Genomic DNA, 25088 nt, shown 5'->3' with positions numbered 1-25088 from the left:
CCTAGATAGGGTCTAGTTGTAAGATGTGCTCTGAAAGACCGTTTCTCCAAGATCATTTCCAATATTGCCACTGGCAGCAAGATGAAGGCGATCTGTGTGTGGGCTTTCAACTTTAAGGCCTCGTGGGCCGCTATTATGAAAACAAATCTCTCTTTTTCCCTCTCTCTCTCTCTCTCTCTCTCTCCCTCCCTCTCTCTCTCTCTCTCTCTCTCTTTCTCCAGACAGCTTTCTCTCTCTCTCCCTCTCTCTCTCTCTCTCTCCAGACAGCTCTCTCTCGCTCTCTCACTCCCTCTCTCCCTCTCTCTCTCTCTCTCCAGACAGCTATACTTGCCTTCTAAATAGTTTACATTTGTTCTTTCTATAGAGGACTCTGGAGCAATGCACCATTTACATATAGGCTAAAAAAGCTAAAGCTAAGTGCCCCTTACTTTCTTGCGAGCCCCGAACAATTTTCACAGTGAGTTTGTTATAAATAATTATTTCAAATAGCTTAGGGCGTTATCAAGTTTAGATCCGGCCCTGGACTCTAACATGCGTTAAATGTGAAATGCTGTTTGAACTTTCTTACAAGCTAATCCCTTTACTTTTAACAAAATCATGGCTGCCCGGTTGTGTAGAATGCGCTGACGTTGTCTCAATAGTCCCGGGTTTGAACCCTGCCTGTGGCCATCTCCCGTTGTTCTGGGGGAGGTAGAGATTTAGATCTGATTATCTTCAAACCTAAAGGAACATCCGAGACTTAGAAAACATTTGAGAACATTGGATTTGATCTTCGGGTTTGAATTTTCTTTTTTTAAATTTTTTTTATAAATCTTTGTATGCAGGTTATGTTAAAGTTATGCTTGGTTATCATCAAATAAAAACACTCAGCCCATGCTTTACTTCAGTACATTGATTACTGTAAACATCTAAATCGTCAAAGTGATGTGGTAAATTGAATACTGTAAACATCTAAATTGTCAAAGTGATGTGGTAAATTAAATATTGGAAGCATCGAAATCGTCACAGTGATGCGGTAAAGTTCAAATGAAAGAGATTTCAACCAGATTCACTTTTTTTTTAATGAGTTGACAAAAATGATGGATTCTGTCAGAAGCTGAGATTGACAGGTCCTATCATTCACAGGTCCTATCATTCACAGGTCCTATCATCCACAGGTCTTATCATCCACAGGTCTTATCATCCACAGGTCATATCATTCACAGATCCTGTCATTCACAGGTCCTATCATCCACAGGTCCTATCATTCACAGGTACTATCATACACAGGTTGTATCATACACAGGTCCTATCATCCACAGGTCCTATCATTCACATGTCCTATCATCCACAGGTCGTATCATCCACAGGTCGTATCATCCACAGGTCCTATCATTCACAGGTCCTATCATCCACAGGTTGTATCATCCACAGGTCCTATCATCCACAGGTCTTATCATCCACAGGTCCTATTATTCACATGTCCTATCATGCACAGGTCTTATCATCCACAGGTCATATCATTCACAAGTCCTATCAATCACAGGTCCTATTATCCACAGGTCGTATCATCCACAGGTGATATCATCCACAGGTCCTATCATCCACAGGTCCAATCATCCACAGGTCCTATAAATGATCATTCATTTTCTCTAATCATCCGCATGGCTCTAATCGAGTCCTTAACCTGGCCCACCCTTCCCTTTCCCCCCACAAACATCGTGCACCATTTAAGTTGCTCATTGCCTACCTATCCAAAGCGTACACTGCTCATCAGTTGACCGATTGATTGTCTCCACATGTGGTTCCAATCTACTTTTGACCCCACCTCCCCCCACTTGGTCGTCTCCACATGGGATCTGCCTTCTACGTGTGATACCCCGTCCTACCCTCCCTCCCCCCCCCCCAGGTTTCACCTCTCTTTACCGATTCTCTTTGCGGTCGTTTCGTTTGATTCTGATCCACCTCAGTTAGATTGGAACATTAATTTGTCATGTGACCAGTCATGTTTGCGTATCTAATTGATCACGTGACTCACTCCATTCCCCCTCCCCTCTCCAATGATCAAGAGTGCGTTGAAAGCTACGCTGGTCAGTCTGTTGTGTAGTTTTTAAAGATGATTCCGATTGGGATAGATTTTTGTAGTGATATAAAGTAAACAATCCACTGTGGGATGTAAATAAATAATTACGCTTGACTATAACAAGTATAAACGGACAAGTACTGTAACTCTTTCTCCATCTCTTCCTATCCAGCTTTTGCTTATCGAGTTGTTGGCCCTTGTGCAGTGCCACAGCAAGATACTCCTATGTGCTCTATGTTAAATTAGAGGCTTATGTCGGGACTGGTCAAGAATGTCTGTCTCAACAATATTATTAAGAGCACTCAAATGTGTTATTGTACATTAGGAATGGATGTCCTGGATTATCTTCCCTAGACATAAAAATATCAGTGGTGTAAACAGTTGGAATGTTGTAGTTCTATGACCGGAATATCGTATCGCCATGTTTGTCTCTACATATATACTTAACTAATGCATGATCGTACTGCATATGGGGAGGGAATTGTAGATATGAGGCGATGCCAAGTTCTTGTTAAGATTTAGAAACAGGGAATATAAATGTGTATCGATTTGAAAAAGGGGCAAAGCAAAACTCTTGTAAGGATTTAGAATTAGGGATGTGCAAAAATTTCTGTACATTTGTAGAAATGGGGCAGCGCAAGTTCTAGTAACAGATAACATCATTTTACTTTTTGCTATTTTATTACACTGAGTTTCATTTTTACAAATCTTATATCAACTCACTGTGTCATGTAAAAAGTTTGTTCACGTTATTTCTCCCACACCCAAATGTCGAATCGAGTTGAAATTTTGCACAATTTTTTTTTGTACCTGAACAAAAACGTGTACGTGTGAGATGTGATTGTATTAGTTGAATTAGTTCCCTTTATTCTTTGTATAGAGAATTAGGTCGTCGCTTAAAATGTTGAAACTAACATTAATAACTATAAAACCTTCTATTTTCATAAGCACTTTGATAGAACAGTGGTTGATGGGCTTGTGAGGGCATGCACTTTGATAGAGCAGTGGCTGATGGGCTTGTGAGGGCATGCACTTTGATAGAGCAGTGGTTGATGGGCTTGTGAGGGCAAGCACTTTGATAGAGCAGTGGTTGATGGGCTTGTGAGGGCAAGCACTTTGATAGAGCAGTGGCTGATGGGCTTGTGAGGGCATGCACTTTGATAGAGCAGTGGTTGATGGGCTTGTGAGGGCAAGCACTTTGATAGAGCAGTGGTTGATGGGCTTGTGAGGGCAAGCACTTTGATAGAGCAGTGGTTGATGGGCTTGTGAGGGCAAGCACTTTGATAGAGCAGTGGTTGATGGGCTTGTGAGGGCAAGCACTTTGATAGAGCAGTGGTTGATGGGCTTGTGAGGGCAAGCACTTTGATAGAGCAGTGGCTGATGGGCTTGTGAGGGCAAGCACTTTGATAGAGCAGTGGTTGATGGGCTTGTGAGGGCAAGCACTTTGATAGAGCAGTGGTTGATGGGCTTGTGAGGGCATGCGCTTTGATAGAGCAGTGGCTGATGGGCTTGTGAGGGCATGCACTTTGATAGAGCAGTGGTTGATGGGCTTGTGAGGGCATGCACTTTGATAGAGCAGTGGCTTGTGAGGGCATGCACTTTGATAGAGCAGTGGCTTGTGAGGGCATGCACTTTGATAGAGCAGTGGCTTGTGAGGGCATGCACTTTGATAGAGCAGTGGCTTGTGAGGGCATGCACTTTGATAGAGCAGTGGCTTGTGAGGGCATGCACTTTGATAGAGCAGTGGCTTGTGAGGGCATGCACTTTGATAGAGCAGTGGCTTGTGAGGGCATGCACTTTGATAGAGCAGTGGTTGATGGGCTTGTGAGGGCATGCACTTTGATAGAGCAGTGGTTGATGGGCTTGTGAGGGCATGCACTTTGATAGAGCAGTGGCTTGTGAGGGCATGCACTTTGATAGAGCAGTGGCTTGTGAGGGCATGCACTTTGATAGAGCAGTGGCTTGTGAGGGCATGCACTTTGATAGAGCAGTGGCTTGTGAGGGCATGCACTTTGATAGAGCAGTGGCTTGTGAGGGCATGCACTTTGATAGAGCAGTGGCTTGTGAGGGCATGCACTTTGATAGAGCAGTGGCTTGTGAGGGCATGCACTTTGATAGAGCAGTGGCTTGTGAGGGCATGCACTTTGATAGAGCAGTGGCTTGTGAGGGCATGCACTTTGATAGAGCAGTGGCTTGTGAGGGCATGCACTTTGATAGAGCAGTGGCTTGTGAGGGCATGCACTTTGATAGAGCAGTGGCTTGTGAGGGCATGCACTTTGATAGAGCAGTGGCTTGTGAGGGCATGCACTTTGATAGAGCAGTGGCTTGTGAGGGCATGCACTTTGATAGAGCAGTGGCTTGTGAGGGCATGCACTTTGATAGAGCAGTGGCTTGTGAGGGCATGCACTTTGATAGAGCAGTGGCTTGTGAGGGCATGCACTTTGATAGAGCAGTGGCTTGTGAGGGCATGCACTTTGATAGAGCAGTGGCTTGTGAGGGCATGCACTTTGATAGAGCAGTGGCTTGTGAGGGCATGCACTTTGATAGAGCAGTGGCTTGTGAGGGCATGCACTTTGATAGAGCAGTGGCTTGTGAGGGCATGCACTTTGATAGAGCAGTGGCTTGTGAGGGCATGCACTTTGATAGAGCAGTGGCTTGTGAGGGCATGCACTTTGATAGAGCAGTGGCTTGTGAGGGCATGCACTTTGATAGAGCAGTGGCTTGTGAGGGCATGCACTTTGATAGAGCAGTGGCTTGTGAGGGCATGCACTTTGATAGAGCAGTGGCTTGTGAGGGCATGCACTTTGATAGAGCAGTGGCTTGTGAGGGCATGCACTTTGATAGAGCAGTGGCTTGTGAGGGCATGCACTTTGATAGAGCAGTGGCTTGTGAGGGCATGCACTTTGATAGAGCAGTGGCTTGTGAGGGCATGCACTTTGATAGAGCAGTGGCTTGTGAGGGCATGCACTTTGATAGAGCAGTGGCTTGTGAGGGCATGCACTTTGATAGAGCAGTGGCTTGTGAGGGCATGCACTTTGATAGAGCAGTGGCTTGTGAGGGCATGCACTTTGATAGAGCAGTGGCTTGTGAGGGCATGCACTTTGATAGAGCAGTGGCTTGTGAGGGCATGCACTTTGATAGAGCAGTGGCTGGTGGGCTTGTGAGGGCATGCACTTTGATAGAGCAGTGGCTGGTGGGCTTGTGAGGGCATGCACTTGAGTTCGAAATGAAGTCGTACATTTTGTTTTCACGGTAACATTTCACCAGATACCCCCTTCCCACCCCCCTTTTTTTTTCCCAACTGGTCCAGTCACGTGATAGGATCATAGCGCAATGAGAAAACTAACAGCTAAACAAAAACAATTGGTAGTGATATACAAAATCGCAAAGATTTTTGGTTGCTGGTCATACCTCATTACAAATGTAGCTGTATGATGGGTCCCAAATATTAGATACTATTACACTTAATATAAGCTTTGTCTTTTTTTTAAAGTTTTTTTTAAATAATTTTTCTAGTTTAAAATCTTTTTTGATATGATCATACTGTTATATGCTTACAAGACGAGCTATACAAGAGCAATTTTACATTTTAAAAATATACACACGGTACACCCACTTAGAGCGCAGAATTCTGTTTTTGTCAACCTAGGTTTAAATATTTGAACACCGTGAACTATTGCAAGCAATGAGCAGTAAACACACATTTTAAAAGAATTCACTATGAAATAAATACCAGAATGCCATCAATCAAAACAACTCCTATACACTGAGCTATATATAGACCTTTGTCTTTCCTTTTTTAGCTTCTGCGGATATAGTTTATTGCTGCCTCTGTCGAGGCTTTTAGGGCAATATTTAAAATACAGGTTCGTGAGAAAATATCCTTGGGCGTTCTTCTGTCTGTTTCTCTGCCTATGTCTGTCTCTCTCTCTCTTTCTCTCAGTATCTCTCTCTCTCTCTCTCTGAAGAGAAGAGCAGAGAGACGTCCATAAGAGAATGAAATAAAAGATTGTGAATTCAATATCCAAGAAACAAGAGAGATGCTGATTGTTTAGAGTGGCCCAGAAAGGTTTGTGACAATAACATGCCGGCATTTTACGACCCGTGCAGGAGGAGAGGAGGAATGACCTGGGATTCTGAATGTGAGTAGACATGGAACTTAGCGTGGGAATAGACATGGGAATAGGCAGTGGCGTAACTAAGGGGGGGGATGGGGGGGAGAATTTTAAAATCCCCCCGGGCCCCCACCTAGGGGGGGCCCCCAAATGGGTGGCCGAAATTTATTTGTAAATACATAAATTAATATATTTGATTGACAAATAGTGTCAACAGGTATCTTTTTTTTTCAACATTTATGGATTAAATTTAATCACAAAGACTAAACCTAGATCTAGGTCTATGAGTACGTTGACTTTGTTGACATTTTAAAAATATTTTTTCCCACAGAGATCAAAGTTTTTTTTAAAGTTAATTTTACATTTTAAACTTTGTTGCCACGAATAAAACTGCATGATGTACAGCGAATTCCAGTTATCTTGTTACCTTTACTAATAATAGATCTAAATGGCGAGTATTTTATGGCTACACTACTTAACCTTGAACCAAAATTTACAGAATCGAGTATAACAGATCTAAAAGTTATTCTTAACAATGCTAAAATAGTCCATTATTCGGGTTTGGCGTCTATAATTTCAGAATTAAACTTCACACTCGAGTTATTACCCCCTATTAATCTTTCCTCCATTCAATAGAAACTCCCTTTTTATTTCCATCTAATCCTTTTGCTTTCGCACAAAACATAAACAACAAACAATGACGTAATATCATATAATATTAGCACATCCTTCCTTTTGAAGTTATTATCACACCCTTCCTTTTAAAGTTCTTAAGAGTAATATTATCACACCCTTCCTTTTAAAGTTCTTAAGAGTGATATCTACTAGCAGGGCCGGCCCTAGCATTTGCGGGGCCCTATGCGAAACGGATCGCGCGGGGCCTAGTCTGGGTAAGGATAAGCATAATGTCAAAATTATTTTTTTTATTAGAAAATAGCCCTACTTTCGTCTTTGCAATAAATTTTATCAAATGAAAGCTCGCAATGCCACTTTTCTATTTATTGGCACCCCAAAATGTCAATTTGGTCTATTCTTCAGGAGATCTGAATAAATTCAAAAAAAGTTCAGGACTTTATCGCATATTTTGCCTTTTCATGAGATTTCCTAGAGGCCCTGGAAAATCAGGAGGTCGCGAAAACCCTGTTAATTTATTTACGTTATAATGGTTTTATTTAATACTGTCTACTAGGAACTTTAACAATTCGTCCACTTCTGGTTGTCTTGACTGGCACCACAAGTTCTCTAGACGTTGGTCTATAACTGTTTGTTTCGTTTGTTCCAACAGTTTGCAGTTCATTGTCTTCATCGGTATCATAGTACCCAGAGATGTCTTCATCGAAACTCTTATTCAAAAAGCGTTAATTTCTTCTGTATGTTTTCCATCGTTTGTCTTTATGATGTAAGGTCTGGGTGCTGAATGTTTTTTTTATGACAACTGTTTTCTGCTATGTTTGACCTAGATGAACTCTCTGACAGAATAATCTTTAGGTGGTCTAGCTTTTGCATCGTATTTCACTTTGCTTTTCATCTATCGTTCGTTGAGTAATGTCTCTGCATTTTCAGCTACCGATGGTTTCAATAGTTTGGGATCAGTTGGAATGATTCCCTGAGTCTTCTACTCGTCAGCAGTTGTGATGGTGAATACGGCAGTCCACTTATCGGAGTATTTCTATACTCGAGCATAACGAGATATGGATCTTTCCCACTTTTGTATGCTCTGAATCCTTTTGCTTGCGTAGAAAACATAAAAAACCAACAATGACGTAATACCATATAATATTAGCACAGAATCTTCTTCATGCAGTGATGATGCAGTGGAGAATTAAGAATTTTTTGCCTATCTTGAATTCTGGTCAAAGATCTTGCGCCCAATTAATATAGTTCAGAAGAAACTACAAAAGTCTGGACTGCATATACGGGAAGCTGCTAAAGAAATTAGTACCCTTTCATGCTTTCTGCAAAATGATGAGAAACTGACAAAAAACCAATCCATCGAAAAAGCAAAAGAAGGTAGTGAATACTATGGAATCACTGTAATCAAAACAACCAGAAGAAAGAAAAGACTTGATGGGAAGTTGAGTTCTAATGTAGGACTATCAATAGAACTGCAATTCAAACGTGTTGCGACAGAAGTGCTGGACAGATTTCATATGGAGATGAAGGGCAGATTCCAAAGGCTGGAAAGAAAATGGATACCTTTGGGTTTCTTCTTGAACCAAGACACCTGTTAGATGAAGACACGCTTATGACAAACCATGTTACTTTTCCCGTTTGTATGATGAAATAAATGGAAAATCGCTTTTTCAATGATGTCATTGATGCACGAGTACTTTTCATCAACAAACCAGTAAGACAATCACCAATAGACATATTTACGTAAAAAGGCTTCATATGGTAATTACGTGTGCTCAAACTTTGCAACCTCCTCCGAATACCGCTAAATCAGGCCACTTCCATTACGTCATATGAGAGATCATTCTCAAAGCTCAAGTTCATCAAAAACTATCTCAGGAGCACAATGACGCAAGAAAAGCTTATCATGGCTTTATTGTCAGTGAAGTCACAAATACTAGAAAGTATCGATGTAGATGTTGTTATAGATTTCTTTGCTGCACAGAATGCACGACGTGAAGCGATATCAATTGAGAGTTGTCACTTGTGCATTATTTAACTAATAAACAACGGCAATATTCATTAAAAGAGACTTCATGATTATTTTTTTGTTAAGTTTACTGATATACTGAACCAATTTGATTTTGAGCTTATATATATTTGCGTACATTATCTCATGTCATATGTCGAATGTCAAAGTGCAAGGGGCCCCCAAAGAGGTCAATCCCCCCAGGCCCCCAAATCCCTAGTTACGCCCCTGGGAATAGGCGTGTAGATAGTTATATAGCGCTATATCTTAGCAGACATAGAGCACAGTTAATGAATAGACCTGTAACACAGTTTGTAAATAGACATAGAGCTCAGTGTGTAAATAGACATAGAGCTCAGTTTGTAAATAGACGAGGAGCTCAATGAGTAAATAGACATAAAGCTCAGTGAGTAAATAGACATAAAGCTTAGTGTGTAAATAGACGTGGAGCTCAGTTTGTACATAGACATAGAGCTCAGTTTGTAAATAGACATAAAGCTCGGTGTGTAAATAGACATAGAGCTCAGTTTGTAAATAGACATAAAGCTCAGTGTGTAAACAGACGTGGAGCTCAGTGAGTAAATAGACATAAAGCTCAGTTTGTAAATAGACATAAAGCTCAGTGTGTAAACAGACGTGGAGCTCAGTGAGTAAATAGACATAAAGCTCAGTTTGTAAATAGACATAAAGCTCGGTGTGTAAATAGACATAGAGCTCAGTTTGTAAATAGACATAAAGCTCAGTGTGTAAACAGACGTGGAGCTCAGTGAGTAAATAGACATAAAGCTCAGTTTGTAAATAAACATGCATGTGGCTATGCATGTAAAAAGTTATTAGGCTCTGTATGTAAATAGGCTCTGCGTGAAAATAGACATAGAGCGCGTAGTCTGGAAAAACATTAAAACAGTTTGTAAATAGACATGAAGCTCGGTGTGTAAATAGACATGGAACTCAGTGTGTAAATAGTCATGGGCACTGCGTGTAAATAGTCATGTAGCGCAGCATCTGAATAGATATGGACCTCAGAGAGTAAATTACTATGGAGCTCCGCGTGTGAATAGACATATGACTTAGTCTGTGAATAGACATATTACTGTGTGCTTACTATTTCTATATGTGGTAGACCTGTAATTGTTTCAGTTAGCATGTGTAACGTGGTGACACTGTGAGATGTCAGTGATGTTGATAGTCAACTTAAACTTTTGATAGATTTTCTTCTATAGGGAGTCAAAGAATTGGAAGATCAATGTGAATGCATGGCTCCCTGAGTCCTTCTGTTTCTAATGACAAAGAATGAAACAACAAATGGTATCAAAATGCAATGTTTTTTTTTAGTTCCAACAGAAGTATGATATCATCGTGTATGTAGGTATTTATAGTTAGACTTAGCTTTTCCTCAATCGAATAAAATCTGGTGTCTTTATAATTAGTGTTATGTAGTGTGTGTGTGTGTGTTTCTATGGTGACACAGGAAGAGGTTGGCAATTGTTTGTAAATGATGCAACAACGATGGCACTGTCGGCACTGTCGTCAGTTGGTCTTAATTATTATTATTATTATTATAGCTTTTATCTAGCGCAACTTTCATGCTTATAGCATGCTCAGAGCGCTTTGGTCCAATCTCATTTGTGGACCAGTGGGGGGAAGGGGGTATCTAGGAGTTGGTTTTCCGTGCTGCCTTTAGGCGCTCAGTAAACGCAACTCTGCCCGAGTCGGGTGTCGAACCTCAAGCCCCTTTCTAGGTAGCCAAGACAAGCCAAGTTCAAGCGCACTTAGCCTCTCGACCACGAAACTCCAGAAAGTGAGACTGAAAGGTTGTATTATTGCAGTGAGTTAGATTTTGTTAAAAAAATACATTATTAATAAAGACTAGAACATTTATTTCATTTCATATCAACGTGATTTTGTCTGCAGTATAATAAAAGTTCTATTTAGTTTTGTTCACAAACAAGTCATTTCAAGTTTTATTCTTTAAGATATAATACACCTACGGCATGTTAGTTGTCTACCAGCGGTTTGGTACTGGAAGTCAACGGTCGTTAACAACAATTAGCAATAATAAGCACCATACTAGACAACCGTGTTTACCTGTCTATAGCACACAAACCAAAGTCAAACTAACATTGACTGAGGGAATACAAGATGGAGGAAAAATAAACATATAGAAAGAAAATGAGGGGGGGGTTGCCTGGTCGTGCGGTTTGCGCGCTGGACTGTCGTTCGGATTTATCGACGGTCGAGGGTTCAAACCCTGCCCGCTCCCATCCCCCGTCTTCCTGCGGGAGGTTTGGACTAGGAAGTAAACTATCTTCAACTCTGAAGGAACATCCGAAACATGTAAAACATTTTACAAAACATTTTACAAAACATAAAGAGAGAAACAAAATGGAAACAAAACGGAAATAAAAATAGTACTAAACACAGACGGACAGATGACGAGAGAAACACTACGACACAGTCACTCTCTCTCTGATTCCCCAATGATGTCTAAAGGGCACTCTATAAATCCTCACATATAAGCCTTTTTTCTATGGTGGCTTTCACTGTCGATGTGATGTCACTGAATGCTCATGATCTATACATCAGAGCGCTCACACTGTTACATAGTTTACGAAGCGAAAACTAAAAGATAAAACCGGACCTACGCTCGTTCTCTAACTTAGGAATCTCTAAAAAAAAAACTAGATTAATAAGAAAGTTCTAAAAATACTCCTTCTTCCCTAGTGCTATTAGAGCATGGAATGGGTTGCTAGAATAAGCCAGGAAAACCAACGACTCGGCAGAGTTGAAGTCTTTGATTGACCTAGGAACACGCGTAGGTCTAAATGGTCATCTTTTTTTTTTCCTGTATTTTATAAGATAAGATTTAGAAGCGTTCGTTATTATGGCAGACCCGCACTTTTACTATGAATTCGATGCATATGTTGTTTTTAACGTGCATAGTTCTAAGGAATTAGACGAGGTTCTGGACAGAGGAGGGAGCACGAAGAAAGGGTCACCCAAAGAAAAGATGGCTGCACAAAGTAAAAGAATGGATCGCCCTCTCTCTTGATATCCTGCTAAGAACAAGCTGCTGACCGGGAAAAGTCACAGCAACCTTTAGCAGAGTTTCAATTTTTAAAAGTATACAATTTTATTGTCGAGTTAGAAGATTTATTACAATCAAACTTTCGCAAACGTGAGTTCGAGGACTATAGGGTGATCCAGGATATCTACGTGGATACCAAGACCCAGGTATGATATCCATTAGAAGTTATAAGGTTTTATAAAAGCTTTTTATTTCTTGTTATGTGTTATAACCGGGGGGGGGGGGGTATGTTTAAATTTATGCCATTAGGTATGTTGAAATATTTTAACCCAATTTGGGTTCTCTTCCGATGTCTCGTAAAAATGCGAAATATTATATTCATGTACTTAACAACCAAAACTAAAACAGACTAAGAAACAAAGGTCATGGAGAGTAGAGGGAAATGGATGTACTCCGTAGTACAGAATTAAACTATGCAGGAAATACATTTCACACTTTTCTTTTGTCATGCAAATTTTAAAATACAATTATTGTATCCTATTATTACCATAGACAAAGTCTTGCCGTCCAGCGCCAAATAGTCTGTTGTTATTACCCCCCCCCCCTCTCCTTGTTTTTTTGTGGAAGTGGCAATAGTCTCTATTGCCTTCACGTACCCTACCCCCAAGCGCTGTGAGGCCCGGTCTATTCCCAGCCGAGGTTAAGACAATATGGTAATGGAGCTAATTGAGTGTCCTTGCTGACCATTCTCAGTGGACTTCCATAGTCCTGCATGCTTTCGGACAGTCTGGCGGCTGGTGTGATAGTTGCTTGGTTATAAATATAGCACAGAAGTCAAAGTGCACTTCACTGTATTCTGATTGCTAGTTTAGTTTTGGCGTCAACACATTGCATGTATTTCTGTTAGAAGCTATCGATTTTTTGAAGACAACTAAATAAAAATGGAAATGTAATGCAATATATATACATGTATGTGGTTCTTTTTTTTTCATGATATATAAGTGTAATATATCTAAGAGCTCAACGAGGGATCAAGGTGAAGATGATGTTTGTCTGTTCTCTGTTTAATAGTGCGCTCGTGCGCACCACAATGGTTGGTGCTGGCCAAAGTTATTACGTTATAAATAGATATGTTTTGATTCGGACGATTAAAGGTGGATGCAGTATTTCACGTGACCACGCAGACCTAGTTACAACCCAGAATATTTTGCTACTCCTGATGCAGACAAAGCGGTTGTCTGCAATAATACATATGTTTACTTTTTTTTCGTCAAGAGCTTTTCTTTAGGTTTTAATATATGCGTCCCGCGATCTTCGTGAGAGCTCTCCGACTGTCTCATTCAGAGGCCATTTGATGCCAGTTCTTTTTTTTTTGTATGTTAGTGAGAGCGAACTGATGCCTGAGTTGACCTTCGCTTCCCTGGATAGCCCCAGCGTAATCTGCAATGTGTCTAATTTTCGTCACTCTAGACTAATCAAAACTATAGATGCCTTTTTTTATAGTCACTAATTTGTGGGCCTTTCTTATGCAGCAAAGCTTATAATTGGCGCACGCTAGCTATCCTGTTTGATAAAGTTGTTCCTCCTATATAATTATAATAGGCCAATCGTTCTCAAAAAATGTATTGGCGAATCGGAAAAAAAATTGTCCTACCAAACTCAGCTGTTGTGCAATAAGGATAACCCTTTGTATTGGTTACATACGTAACGATCGGAACAGAAATGGTGTCTATTTAGAATAATTTAGAGTTATAGATTTGTTACACAATTAACAGAATCACTAAACCTAGAGAAATTTATGGACAGAAAACTAAATAGTAAAGATAGCAATAAGACATATAACATTGAACCATAATGTACAAATACAAAATAATAATAATGAAACCTATAAAAGATATAAAAATAAAGATATTTCTTACTTCATCTGCAAGGACAATTAGTATAATCATCTCGTTTTCCCTACTGCCTCTAGAAAATAAAATGGGTTGCCCGAATCAACAAGGAAAACTAACGAACTAGAGTTTAATTATGTAATTAGCATGCTAGACTATATTGATTCATGATTACACATAGTATGTAATTATTTGAAAGAAGGGCCTCTAAGCTAAGAGATTAAAATGAAGCAATAACTTGAGCTGGTTAATACACCGCCCCTTGCCTACCAATAAATAGAGGAAGAATCAGTCATCCTCGTATTTGACACGATAAAGAAAAAAATCTAAACTAATAGATCATTATCTTCTTATTTGAAAGTATCGATAACACACAAGTAATTACATGTAAAAGAAGAATCAGAGTCTACAGAATTTAAATCAATGTAAAAAAAAAAGCCTTCGAACCAAAACTAATTACATTTTTTTTAAAGTCTCGAGCTGATTCCCAGGGATCAAGCTTCGCCTGGGAAACTGGTTTTCTTTGTTTGATAATAACACGCCATGTAGATTAATTAGATTAGAATAACCTTTCTGAAAAGACACATTGATAGATGTCCCTGGGCTGAGATCACATGTACGGACAAGACAACAGGGCGGGGCGGGCTGATAACAATACATTCAATAAGAACAATGTCTGTGGGGAGATGCCCTGTATGTAATAGGGTTAGCGTGTGAGCAGCTATAGATCAAAACTCTCACAATGTGAGTGAGTGTATCAGGGAGATAGTGCTCCCGCTGGGGGCGAGCAGACTTTGAGACATTTTGAACATTTTGTGAAATCAAAAAAATAAACGTTTTGACCGCCCCCCGCCCCCACCTCTCTTCTTGATGAAAAACAGTGGCGTAGCAACCATGGCGATAAGGGGGGTGCATTGAGCTCGAGCGATGAAAAAAAGTGCGCCAATATAGGTCTTTGAAAGATGGTCACATATCACGTTTAAGGAAACATAATGTCCTCACACCATACCAACATGGCTTTAGGAAATATAGATCATGTGAAACACAACTAATAGGACTAATTGATGATTTTTCAAAAGGTTTAGATAATAGTGAACAAATAGATGCTATCTTACTAGATTTTTCTAAGGCTTTTGACAAAGTTCACCACCATAGCTTGCTTAAAAAATTAAAATATTTCGGCATTAATGGTCCACTGCATCAGTGGATTAAAGACTTTCTGATAGGGAGAGAACAAACTGTAATAATAAATGGCTCTAAATCAACACCGATAACAGTAAACTCAGGTGTACCTCAAAGAACAGTCTTGGGTCCACTACTATTTTTAATTTACATAAATGATTTACCAAATCGCATTACTTCAGGAACAAAAGTCAGATTATTTGCAGACGATTGCATAATATATAGAACAATAAAAACAACACAAGACACAGATATTTTACAAAGAGAATTAGATGAATTACAGAAATGGGAATCAAATTCGAGCATGTCTTTCCACCCAGAAAAATGTCAGTTGTTAAGAGTAACAAAAAAACTAAAACAAATTAATTCCACTTATCTTATTCATGGCAAACCAGTAACACAGACTAAAAACGCAAAATACCTAGGTGTTATAATAAATGAAAAACTGTCATGGAATCCACATATTGATGAAACTACAAAAAAATCAAACAAAGCTTTAGGATTTATTAAAAGAAATTTCTATAAATCAAATAAGAACATAAAACTAAAATGTTATTTAACCTTGGTTAGGCCAATAATAGAATATGCATCCTCTATTTGGGACCCCTCAACTCAAGAAAACATAAAGAAACTGGAACAAACACAAAATAGAGCAGTGAGATTCATAACAAACGAATATTCACATTTGACTAGAGTAACACCTTTAGTAAAATCACTAAATTTAGAAAGCCTTCAGGACAGAAGACTCAAAAGTAAAGTAGCAATTATACATAAAACACTGAACCATAATCTTCAAATACAAAAACAAAATTTAATAAAATACTCTGAAAGACACAAAGATAAAGGCACATTCCTCGTCCCATATGCTAGGACAAATTTGTACAAATACTCCTTCTTCCCTAGTGCTATTAGAGCATGGAATGGATTGCCTGAGCTAGCCAGGAAAACCAGTGACTTGGCAGAATTTAAGTCATTGGTTAATATGCATGACTAAATGCATGACGCGTAGGACGTAATCATCTTCTTTTTTGAAGTAACGTCTGTATTATATAAAATAAGATAATAGCGTTAAGTGCTATAGAATGATAAACTTCGCAGGTCTTACTGAACTGAGCTTAATAATGACGGCAATGCCTTCGATTCCGAAGATTAAGGATGAGTGCAGTGTTTCACATGACTACACAAACCCAGCAGTAACCTGCGTAGGACACAATCATCTTATTTTTTTTTAAGTAACGTCTGTATTATATAAGATAGGATATTTTTCCACATCTGATGCAGACAAAGCCGTTGTCCACATGCGGGTATCACTATGACCGCAGAACACAAATTGGAGGCACGAAGAAATGCATTGTAGAAGACAGGCGAAGAAGACAAAGACAACGGGATTGAGTTTAAAGACATGAAAGTACATTTTTAAATTACGTACTCTGGGTAATTCGACTTTTAAAAATTACTTTCTATTAGCTCACACTTTCGTCATAGTAGAAAAAAACGCTAAAAGGTAAACAAAAAAAAATCGTTTGTGCTATGTGAAAGCTACTAACAATTTAATATACTATGGAGCTGAAATTGTTCGCATAAACTCGTTCTACACGGCAATAAATTTCATTAAATTTTCTGAAAGATTACTTTATTAATAACTGAATTAATCGAAATCATTCTTGTACTCTATGTGGATAGAAGAAAAAATTTATTTGGATGTTATAGATCTATCTAATATATAAAGCACAACGTAAGGCGTATATATGTTTTACATTTTTTCGGGTGTTCCTTCAGAGTTGAAGATAGTTTACTTCCTAGTCCAAACCTCCCGCAGGACGACGGGGGATGGGAGCGGGCGGGACTTGAACCCGGGACCCTCGATAAATCCAAACGACAGTCCAGCGAGCAAACCGCACGACTAGGCAGCCATCCCGACCATGTACCGCATAGAAATCAAAACCGTTTGACTCATCCTGATAAAACCTGGCATTACTGTTTCTTAGGTCATGGCAGAGACCGTAGCGTATCTTTAATGTCCTCCCACAACCGGGGGACCCTAAAATTAAGGAAAATATCTAAATTGATCTATATTAAAGAGCGAAACGTTTAGACAAAGCGGGTCAACCCGGCCCGCAGCACGCGGGTCACATTTGGCTATATCAATATCTTTTTCACTATGGACTAAGTTGTTATAGCATCTTGCAATTTCTTTTTTTCATTTATTTTTTCAATGACAAATAAACTATGTCTAGATTACTCTATGATTTAAACATAGGAGTTGGAATTGATTAAGAAACATGTAGATAATCATAACTCTCAACCTTTTACTTTTGGAGGGGGGGGGAAGGGAGAGCACTATGCCCACGGGTACCTTGCAACGCCAAAACACACACACACACGAGCGCGCAAGGACAGGTACATACATAGACACAGATTCCAGCAGCCATATTGTATCTTGTGTATATCAAATAGAAGACCAAAAGATGTAGAAGATTTAAAGGCTATACATAGAATGAATTGGAGAAAGAAAAAAAAAGGGTGGGGGGGAGTACCGCTTTGAACGTGTTGACGCAAACGATGAACTGCCGATGTCGTCAATAGAACTTGTTAAAGAAGGTCAACAGAGGGAGAAAGACGGTTCCTGATTTGAAAAACTTGAGTCTGTTTCCGCGCGTTTTTCTCGATAATAATAATACAGTGTAAATTTGTTCCATTCGTGTTGACCTTTCCTGGTTAGACTTTTTTATTAAATTCTGTCGATCTTTCCTGTTTTGGACATTTATTAATTCCGCTCAACCATTGGAGGGTTTCATCAATGGCGGATAATTATAAATAGCTAGAAACTTGGTGTATCCGGTGTAAAGAGTACAGAAAATGTTGATACGGTACGCATTTTGAAAAGTACATGATAATTTTGTGCACTTTTTGGCACTGTAAAATTGTGATCTATTTCGCTTATTGCACAAACAAAGCTCACTCTGTCTGTCTGTCTTGTACAAATTTAGTACACGTTATTTCTCCAACAAACATTCTCAGATCAAGTTGAAACTTTACACATTTATTAGTTGTAGTTAACAAAACATGAATCAATAAAAAGAAAGTAATCCTTAGTTAATTAACTATTGGTAATTAATTATTTTATTTGGTATCTAAAAAGGGAAATAAAGGCTCCTCATTGAGAGATCTGGCTGTATATGTTGAGTTATTACCCTCATGTTTCGTACACGTTTTTTTTCCTCCCACTTTTTATTATTAGCCTATGTTGACAACACTGATAGTTTAAAATAGCGTCCTTGACATTGTGTAGAACCGAAACAATTTTCCCTGAAAATTCCCAATATTATTTATTTGTTAAAGTTGTTGTTTTTTTTTTAACTTGGGAACCGATTGAAATGATTTCAGCCAAACAAGTCTGTGTTTGTCACTGATATAATAAGCAGGATGCTGCTTCTTGATCAATCTTTACAGCTCACTAAAAGGTTTCATTCTGGGAAAGAAATTATTTAGCAGTCAAGTTTTTTTTTTGTTTCGTATTCAAATATTCACAAACTTAATTGCTTTTAAATAATAAGTTTAAGGGAGAGAAAAAAATAAGATAGTTAAGATATTTTTAGTATGAACATGTAAATATGATTGATTTATTTTTTAGCTCCTAAACAAAATAAACATTGCCTCGAGCAGAAATGTGTAGATTTTAAAGAAAACATTCTATAAATCGTAAAAAAAAATTGGATTCAACAAAAAAATATTTACATTTTCAAATAATTTATCTTTTTTTTTTAAATATTTGTTAAAATTTTTAGTATTTAATTTTTACTGTTAAATATGCTATATGTCTACTGTTCTACATACGATTCTACAAAAAGTAACAATTTAACGTGTTTACATTATGTAACTAATTTTTGTATTTGAAAAAGGGCACAGAAAAAAGAAACACTACAGGTATTTCATTTATGAATTGATTTATTATTTGGTTTACTATTTAATTTAGATCTGATTTATAGTTATATTATTACTTGGAAAACAAAGACTACGTGCTTCTTGAATACTACACCCCAAAAAAAATAATTTTATTAGATAGGGGTGTAAAAATTTGGTTGTTACATAATTTTTGTATTTAAAACAAAATTTTTATTTCTTTTTACTTAAAATGCAAAATACTATTTAAAAAAAAACTTCAAAAGAAAACAACAAACAAATAAAGCTTATATTGAGCGTAGTTGTATCTATTAGTTTAGATCAGTGACGCCCAGCCTTAGTCGACCTGCGGGCCATTTCAATTTCCAACACTCGTGTCGCGAGCCACATCGACGAAAAAGTTAAAAAAAAAAAAAGAAATGAAATTAAACCTGAAACTATTTGATGAGAAACCCGTGGATCTAGTATCCGTAGCTTAACAATCTTTTATTCGTAGATCAAATCAAGAATGCCGCCATATTTGTTTCATAATGCCGTTTATATGTTGCTGTTTTTAAACAGTTACACTTTCTTTATAAAACAAACATGTTGGCTTATGATCATGTTTCACAAAAAAAAAGTAAAAATCCGTTCACCTTTTCCTGGTACCAATCAATCAAAGAAATAGTGAGGGTAAAGACACATTTTTTAACCTTTTTTTTTTGTTGAGGTGAGGGGAGTTCTCTACACTTTGTGCCGACGTTTTGGCGGGCCGGATGAAACCACTTCGCGGGCCGGATGTGGCCCGCGGGCCGTATTTTGGGCATCACTGGTTTAGATCAATCATGTAAATAAAAAATTTGTAATAGAAACAAAAATAAATCTGCGATTAGAAATATTTTTACCTATTGTTTTTGTTTAGCGCCATTTCATGCTTTTAGCATTCTCAATACGCTATGATCTTATCACTTGTCTGGACCAATTATTTAGGGTTGGGGAGGGGGAAAAAAGGGGTATCTCGGTGATCGCTTTTTAAATTAATTTATAAAAAAAATGTGAGCGACCTGAATTTGAAAACAGGTTTTATAGTTAGTTACACATTTTCTTTCTACAAAACTAAAAGGGACTAATTCAAAGTATACCACCTTATCAGTCAAGTACTGTATCAAGAGGCCCGAACAAGACTTTGTCCCCAAAACCTTCCTAACAAAGAAAAACTATACGGAGGACTGCCTGATCTGGAAGCCACTGCGCGGTTTATCTACTGATCTGAACCCTCCGACATGTAAAATGAAGAAGAAGAAGTCAAGTACAATTTATTTCCCTTGTTCGAGATACCAAAAAAAAATTACCAATAGTTAACTAAATTGTTTTTTATTATTATTATTGATTCTTGTGTTGTCATGTAAAAGAAATAAATGTGCAAAATTTCAACTCGATCCGAGATAACGAAATAACGTGTACAAACGTTTTACCAGACAAACAGAATGAGTTGATATAAGCTTTGCGAAAGAAAAAAAAAAGTAGACCTCTGTTCCTGAAACATATTTTTTTGTTATGTTGCATGCTTAAACTTTGACATTCAAATAGAAAGAAATTCTCACGTGTTGATTTAAAATTCACATTTTTCTTGCATGAGGATGTAACGAGATTAGAATCTCAATTTTTTTGTTTTGGGGGGGGGGGGGGGGGGGGAGAGAAAGTCAATATAAAAAAAAAAAATGAAGTGATTTCTTCTGAGGACAAACATGTCTCCTTGTCTCCTTGATTCTTTCTTTCTCCTTGATCAGATCAAATTGTATTTTCCATAATGTATGCAACAACAGTGAGATCTGCATGAAAAAAAAACATGTAGCAGTGGAGTGCGCATGCGTGGAAGTATTATCCTAGATTTATTTAATATCACCATCACGTGACGTGAACGACTTCCGGTGTATTTATGTTCCACGCCAGTTCGTGTCTTCTGGAGCATATATATGTATATATTGAAATATAGAATAAACTCTGAAAATATGATTAATGTTGAATACACTGTGCATCTGCTCGGTTGTTCCGCTTACAACATACACTCTCGACACAGCTCGAGAACTGGCGATCAATCAGATGAGTGTTATTGAAGGGAATGCAACAAAGTCACGTGATTCAACATGATGAAATAAGCATAAAGTCGCAATAATTTGAGATAAAGGGAAACTAATATGAAAACATCAAGAATGATTAGTTCTCGGAAATTCGCTAGTTATCTCCTCTTCAAAAACAATAGAAAGAAAAAACAACAACATATTTTTTCATGAATTGATTAGTTGCAATTTCATGTTTGTATCAGATGTGCCCATATGTTTGCGTTGTCTTGTGAAATATCGTAATCATTCGTTAATATTCGGAATCGAAGACAGTGTCTTATATAGGTACTGTCAGAACTTAATGCAATTTAATACTACGCAAGTAGCCACATTTCATATCATTTATAACACTATCAACCCAAAGTTCAACAAGTTCTGAGGCACTTAATATATTCTAAAGGAGGCGCGGTGAATGAGTGGTAAAACGATTGGCTTCCGAACCGGAGGTCCTGGATTCGAGTCTCGGTGAAGACTGTGATTTTGAATTTCAGGATTTCTAGGGCGTGTCTGAGTCCACCCAACTCTAATGGGCACATGACATTAGGAGTGAAAGATAAGGAAGGGATGTTGGTAGTGGTGCTGGCCACATGATACCCTCGCGTTAATCTTGGGCAACAAAAACAGATGATCTTTACAGCATCTGCCCTACAGATTTCAAGGTCTGAAAGGGAAACTTTACTTACTTAACTAATATTAAAAAATAGTTCATTTTGTTAAATTCTCTATAAGACACACTAACATATTTTAACAACAAGACGTTGATCCTTGTACTAGCTCTGTACTAGCAACCCAGAAAAAGTTGGGGTGGATTTTGAAAAAAAGTATAAACAGTAGGTCATAAACCGGTCGTTGAATTGTAACACCAAAATACAAGTAGACGACTAAACCGTTGCAGGCGTAATGCATCTTAACTCAAAAAAACTTCAAATAACTTGAATAACATTCTTTTAAACAATGTTAAAGATAACTTTTATTATAATTTAGACACAACCAACTTGTGATCAAATGAAATCTAACTTACTACAATAACACAACATTTCAGTCTCACGTTCTAGAGTCGTCTCCCCTAACTAAGCCCAAGTGACGACACTGCCACCTATGTTGCATCATTCACAACCAATCGCTAACCTCTTCTCACCGTCACCATACAAACACACACACACACATAACAACATTCTTTCCAATAAAGTCTTCTTGGCTGAAGTACCTTTCACATGCCGGCCAGGTATTTACAGTGATTCTCATTTCGTCCCTATTACTCCACCGAATGTTGACATTGTTAGGCTCTCCACAAATTGAGAATCGTTGTTGTTGGGTAAGTCTAGTTATGTTGGACTGAAGAACGTTTTAATCTAATTATATCTAACCGACTTACTAAAATTATGTATAAAACAGTCATTAAATCTAAGGACAAGTATTGATAGTCATGGATAAAACATGAATTGCTCACACAGAAACCACGTGCTCTACTTACCGAACTGGATCAGGCGCGTATAAAGGCATATCATTAGAACGGCCAGGCCGCACCAGAAAAGGCCGAAGCCCGTGCACAGCAGCGGCAGCCTGTGCCGGTACCAGCAAGAGTGCTTCGAGCGACGGACCTTCCGGGACGTCGGGACGTCTTTCACCAGCACTGACGTCATCATCGTTTTCCTAGACATGCGTGACGGAAGAGCTGCGCATGCTGGCAGAGGAAGTGATAATGATCCTGGCACGAGGCTTTGAGGAAGTAGTTTGTCCCTGGCCACAATGGCGGCAGGTAAAACATTATCTCAAGAAAACAGTGATTGATGGTCTGGAAGTTTCTACGTATCCATTTGTTAGCATGCACAGCGAGCACATTAAACACTCTCTAACGCTCAATCCACGAATAGTGATATACTTTTTTATTTCTAGAAATAGGAATGTAGCTATAGAGGTTATAGATCTATTAGTTATATAAACAAGTTAGCTATAGAGGTTATAGATCTATTAGTTATATAAACACATGTTATGGCAAGCAGACAAACAACCACCCTTACTGGCTGAACATTAAAATCTCATGAAAAATGGATGAACAAATCAAGAGAAGATAATCGCGGTTTTACTCAAACAGCAGTCTCCCTTGAGAAAAACCATCTACTAGTAACATAATATCAATGGCACTGTAGTCATAGTATATATTATTGACGTGTTCGTTCGCGACAATCACATGACTATATTGACTCTGGCCAATACTAATTAGGGTTTTTACGTCACACTAAAAGCTAATCAAAGTAATCTTCTGATCGTTTCCTTTTGTTTTCATTTTGGAGATGCCGTTTACATTCTTTATAGAAAAAAAAAACAGTAAGAGATTTAAAAAAAAAATACAAAGCAATATGTAGAAATGTGGTGGCTATATAATAAAGGTAAAGAAAAAATAAAAGAAAATAAAAAGAGGAAGATTGGAAAAGATTTTGGAAAAAACAAAGACACAATCAAAACAATAAATATCAAGGACGCCATACTGAAGGATCACTGCTGCCAACTAACTAGTCAATAGTTGATGCTCATTGTTTGTATCTTCTCAGGACATAGAGTAAGAAATTGAATATGACTTTCTATTACTCTGGCTGCTAATACATATATATCTTGAGTGAGTGTGTGCGTATGTGTACACGCGCATGTGTCTGCTGGGTGGACTTTTATTCTGTGTAAGGCAGTAAAATGAATATTTGTGCAATATACACCTACACATTTGTTAAAAAGGTTGGCATTGTGTCCAAAGATTTAGAAAACTTGAACAATAGTACGTGACCTTCGGAATACCAAAAGTTGTTATTCGCTATCCACTCTATATATATTTCAGCTAAATCTGGTAAAGATTAGACCAGTCTATTTCAAAAAGTCACGTTCAATTTATGTCGTCTGCGCTTTTCTTCGATAGTTGTCTCCCTTTGAGTTTCGCATGTTTATGTCCAAGTCTTTTTAAAGAGCTCGCGTTCTTCAATCGAATTTTCTTCAATGTCTTTGTCTTTTAAATCTTGTGTACGCTCTGAAAGGCTGTCTGGTCGTGTGGTTAGCACTCAGAATGTCGTCATGATGGTCTCGATTCAGCCCTCCTGCAAGAGGCTTGGACAAGGTAGTATTGATTCTTTATTCGTATAAGAACATCAGAATTTTTATTTTTTGTTCTAAATCAAATGATTGCTACGCGAAATTTACCTTTTAACGAGGCAAGTGATTTCCATTTTGTTCTTTTACTACCTGACAGAATAATAATGGCAATGTCTTCGGTTCCGATTTAGAATTAAGTTTAAGAATGGGTGCAGAACGACTATGGTTCATCTTATAGAACACCTATCACGTGACTGTAGGGAGCCTCATTCTCGAGAGATATTCCCGTCCACATGTATCGCAGGTGGCGCTCACTTTGCGTGTAGAAGAGCCAGACATTTTTTTCCAGGGCAGACATAGTAATTAATGGTCATTGCACTAAAACTGGTACAGATAACAATATATCCCCAAAAATCTTTTGAAAAACATTTCTGTGTTTTATAGCAAAACGTTGAGAAAGAATATTATCTCTGAATGCTATGAATGAAACAAGGGCGTCAACTCATGCCAGGAAGTGTGGGGCTAAATAAAGAATTAGAATAGGGCCAGGCAGATCAGAAGGTAGGGCATTCAACATATATTCCTGCGTTTGTTGTTGGCCTTTGGTTCCACAAGGTTGTCATTGCCGGAAGTGGTAATGGATGTAAGCACTCCACTACTTATAAAAATGCTTCCTAATGGCATGCGTCTCAAATAGCCTCGGACAACCTGACCAACTCCTGGCCTTCACGTGTGGCTCAGATATTGAGTCCGGCGGAACTGTTCTCACTAACAGGAGAAGGGGCAAAAGGCGAATAACTGGCGCCTTATCAAGTAAGCTTCGGGCAGGAGGGGCTCGTTAGCCATGGCTACCCACCTAGGAGAAGGAAAACTCTGAATTCAAACCTCTGTTGCCTTGCAGCTATACCCAATCATGGGAAAGGCTTCGGGAATCAACCCTGAGGAAAAATCAGGCGCTGGCAACCCTAAGGCAGTTTGCAGCACCCAGTGCTACACTCAGGCAGAACCTGCGACGCCGCTGACCCCAAACTGTATCGGCACAGCCGTTCCTTTGGATACATCAGCTACGTGGAGAGGGGGCAACT

At 38.5% G+C, this 25088-nt stretch overlaps 1 protein-coding gene across 10 annotated transcripts in view; it reads right to left on the bottom strand.

Annotated features, from left to right (window-relative positions):
* The window catches only part of LOC106069589 (agrin-like), a 265314-nt gene that overhangs the window by 154623 nt on the left and 85603 nt on the right, over positions 1-25088 (bottom strand). The window contains exon 2 of one of the 10 annotated variants that reach the window (XM_056008994.1): positions 22400-22835. The exons of 8 other annotated variants lie outside the window; for them this stretch is intronic. In XM_056008994.1, the coding sequence (XP_055864969.1) occupies positions 22400-22586 (187 nt within the window). In that variant the 5' untranslated portion in view covers positions 22587-22835. The remainder of the gene's footprint in view (positions 1-22399; positions 22836-25088) is intronic. One more of the 10 variants, XM_056008993.1, reaches the window with a different exon arrangement.

The sequence above is a fragment of the Biomphalaria glabrata genome, chromosome 13, assembly GCF_947242115.1.
Source record: "Biomphalaria glabrata chromosome 13, xgBioGlab47.1, whole genome shotgun sequence".
NCBI classification, from domain to species: domain Eukaryota; kingdom Metazoa; phylum Mollusca; class Gastropoda; family Planorbidae; genus Biomphalaria; species Biomphalaria glabrata.
This window is presented reverse-complemented; position numbering and strand designations above follow the sequence as displayed.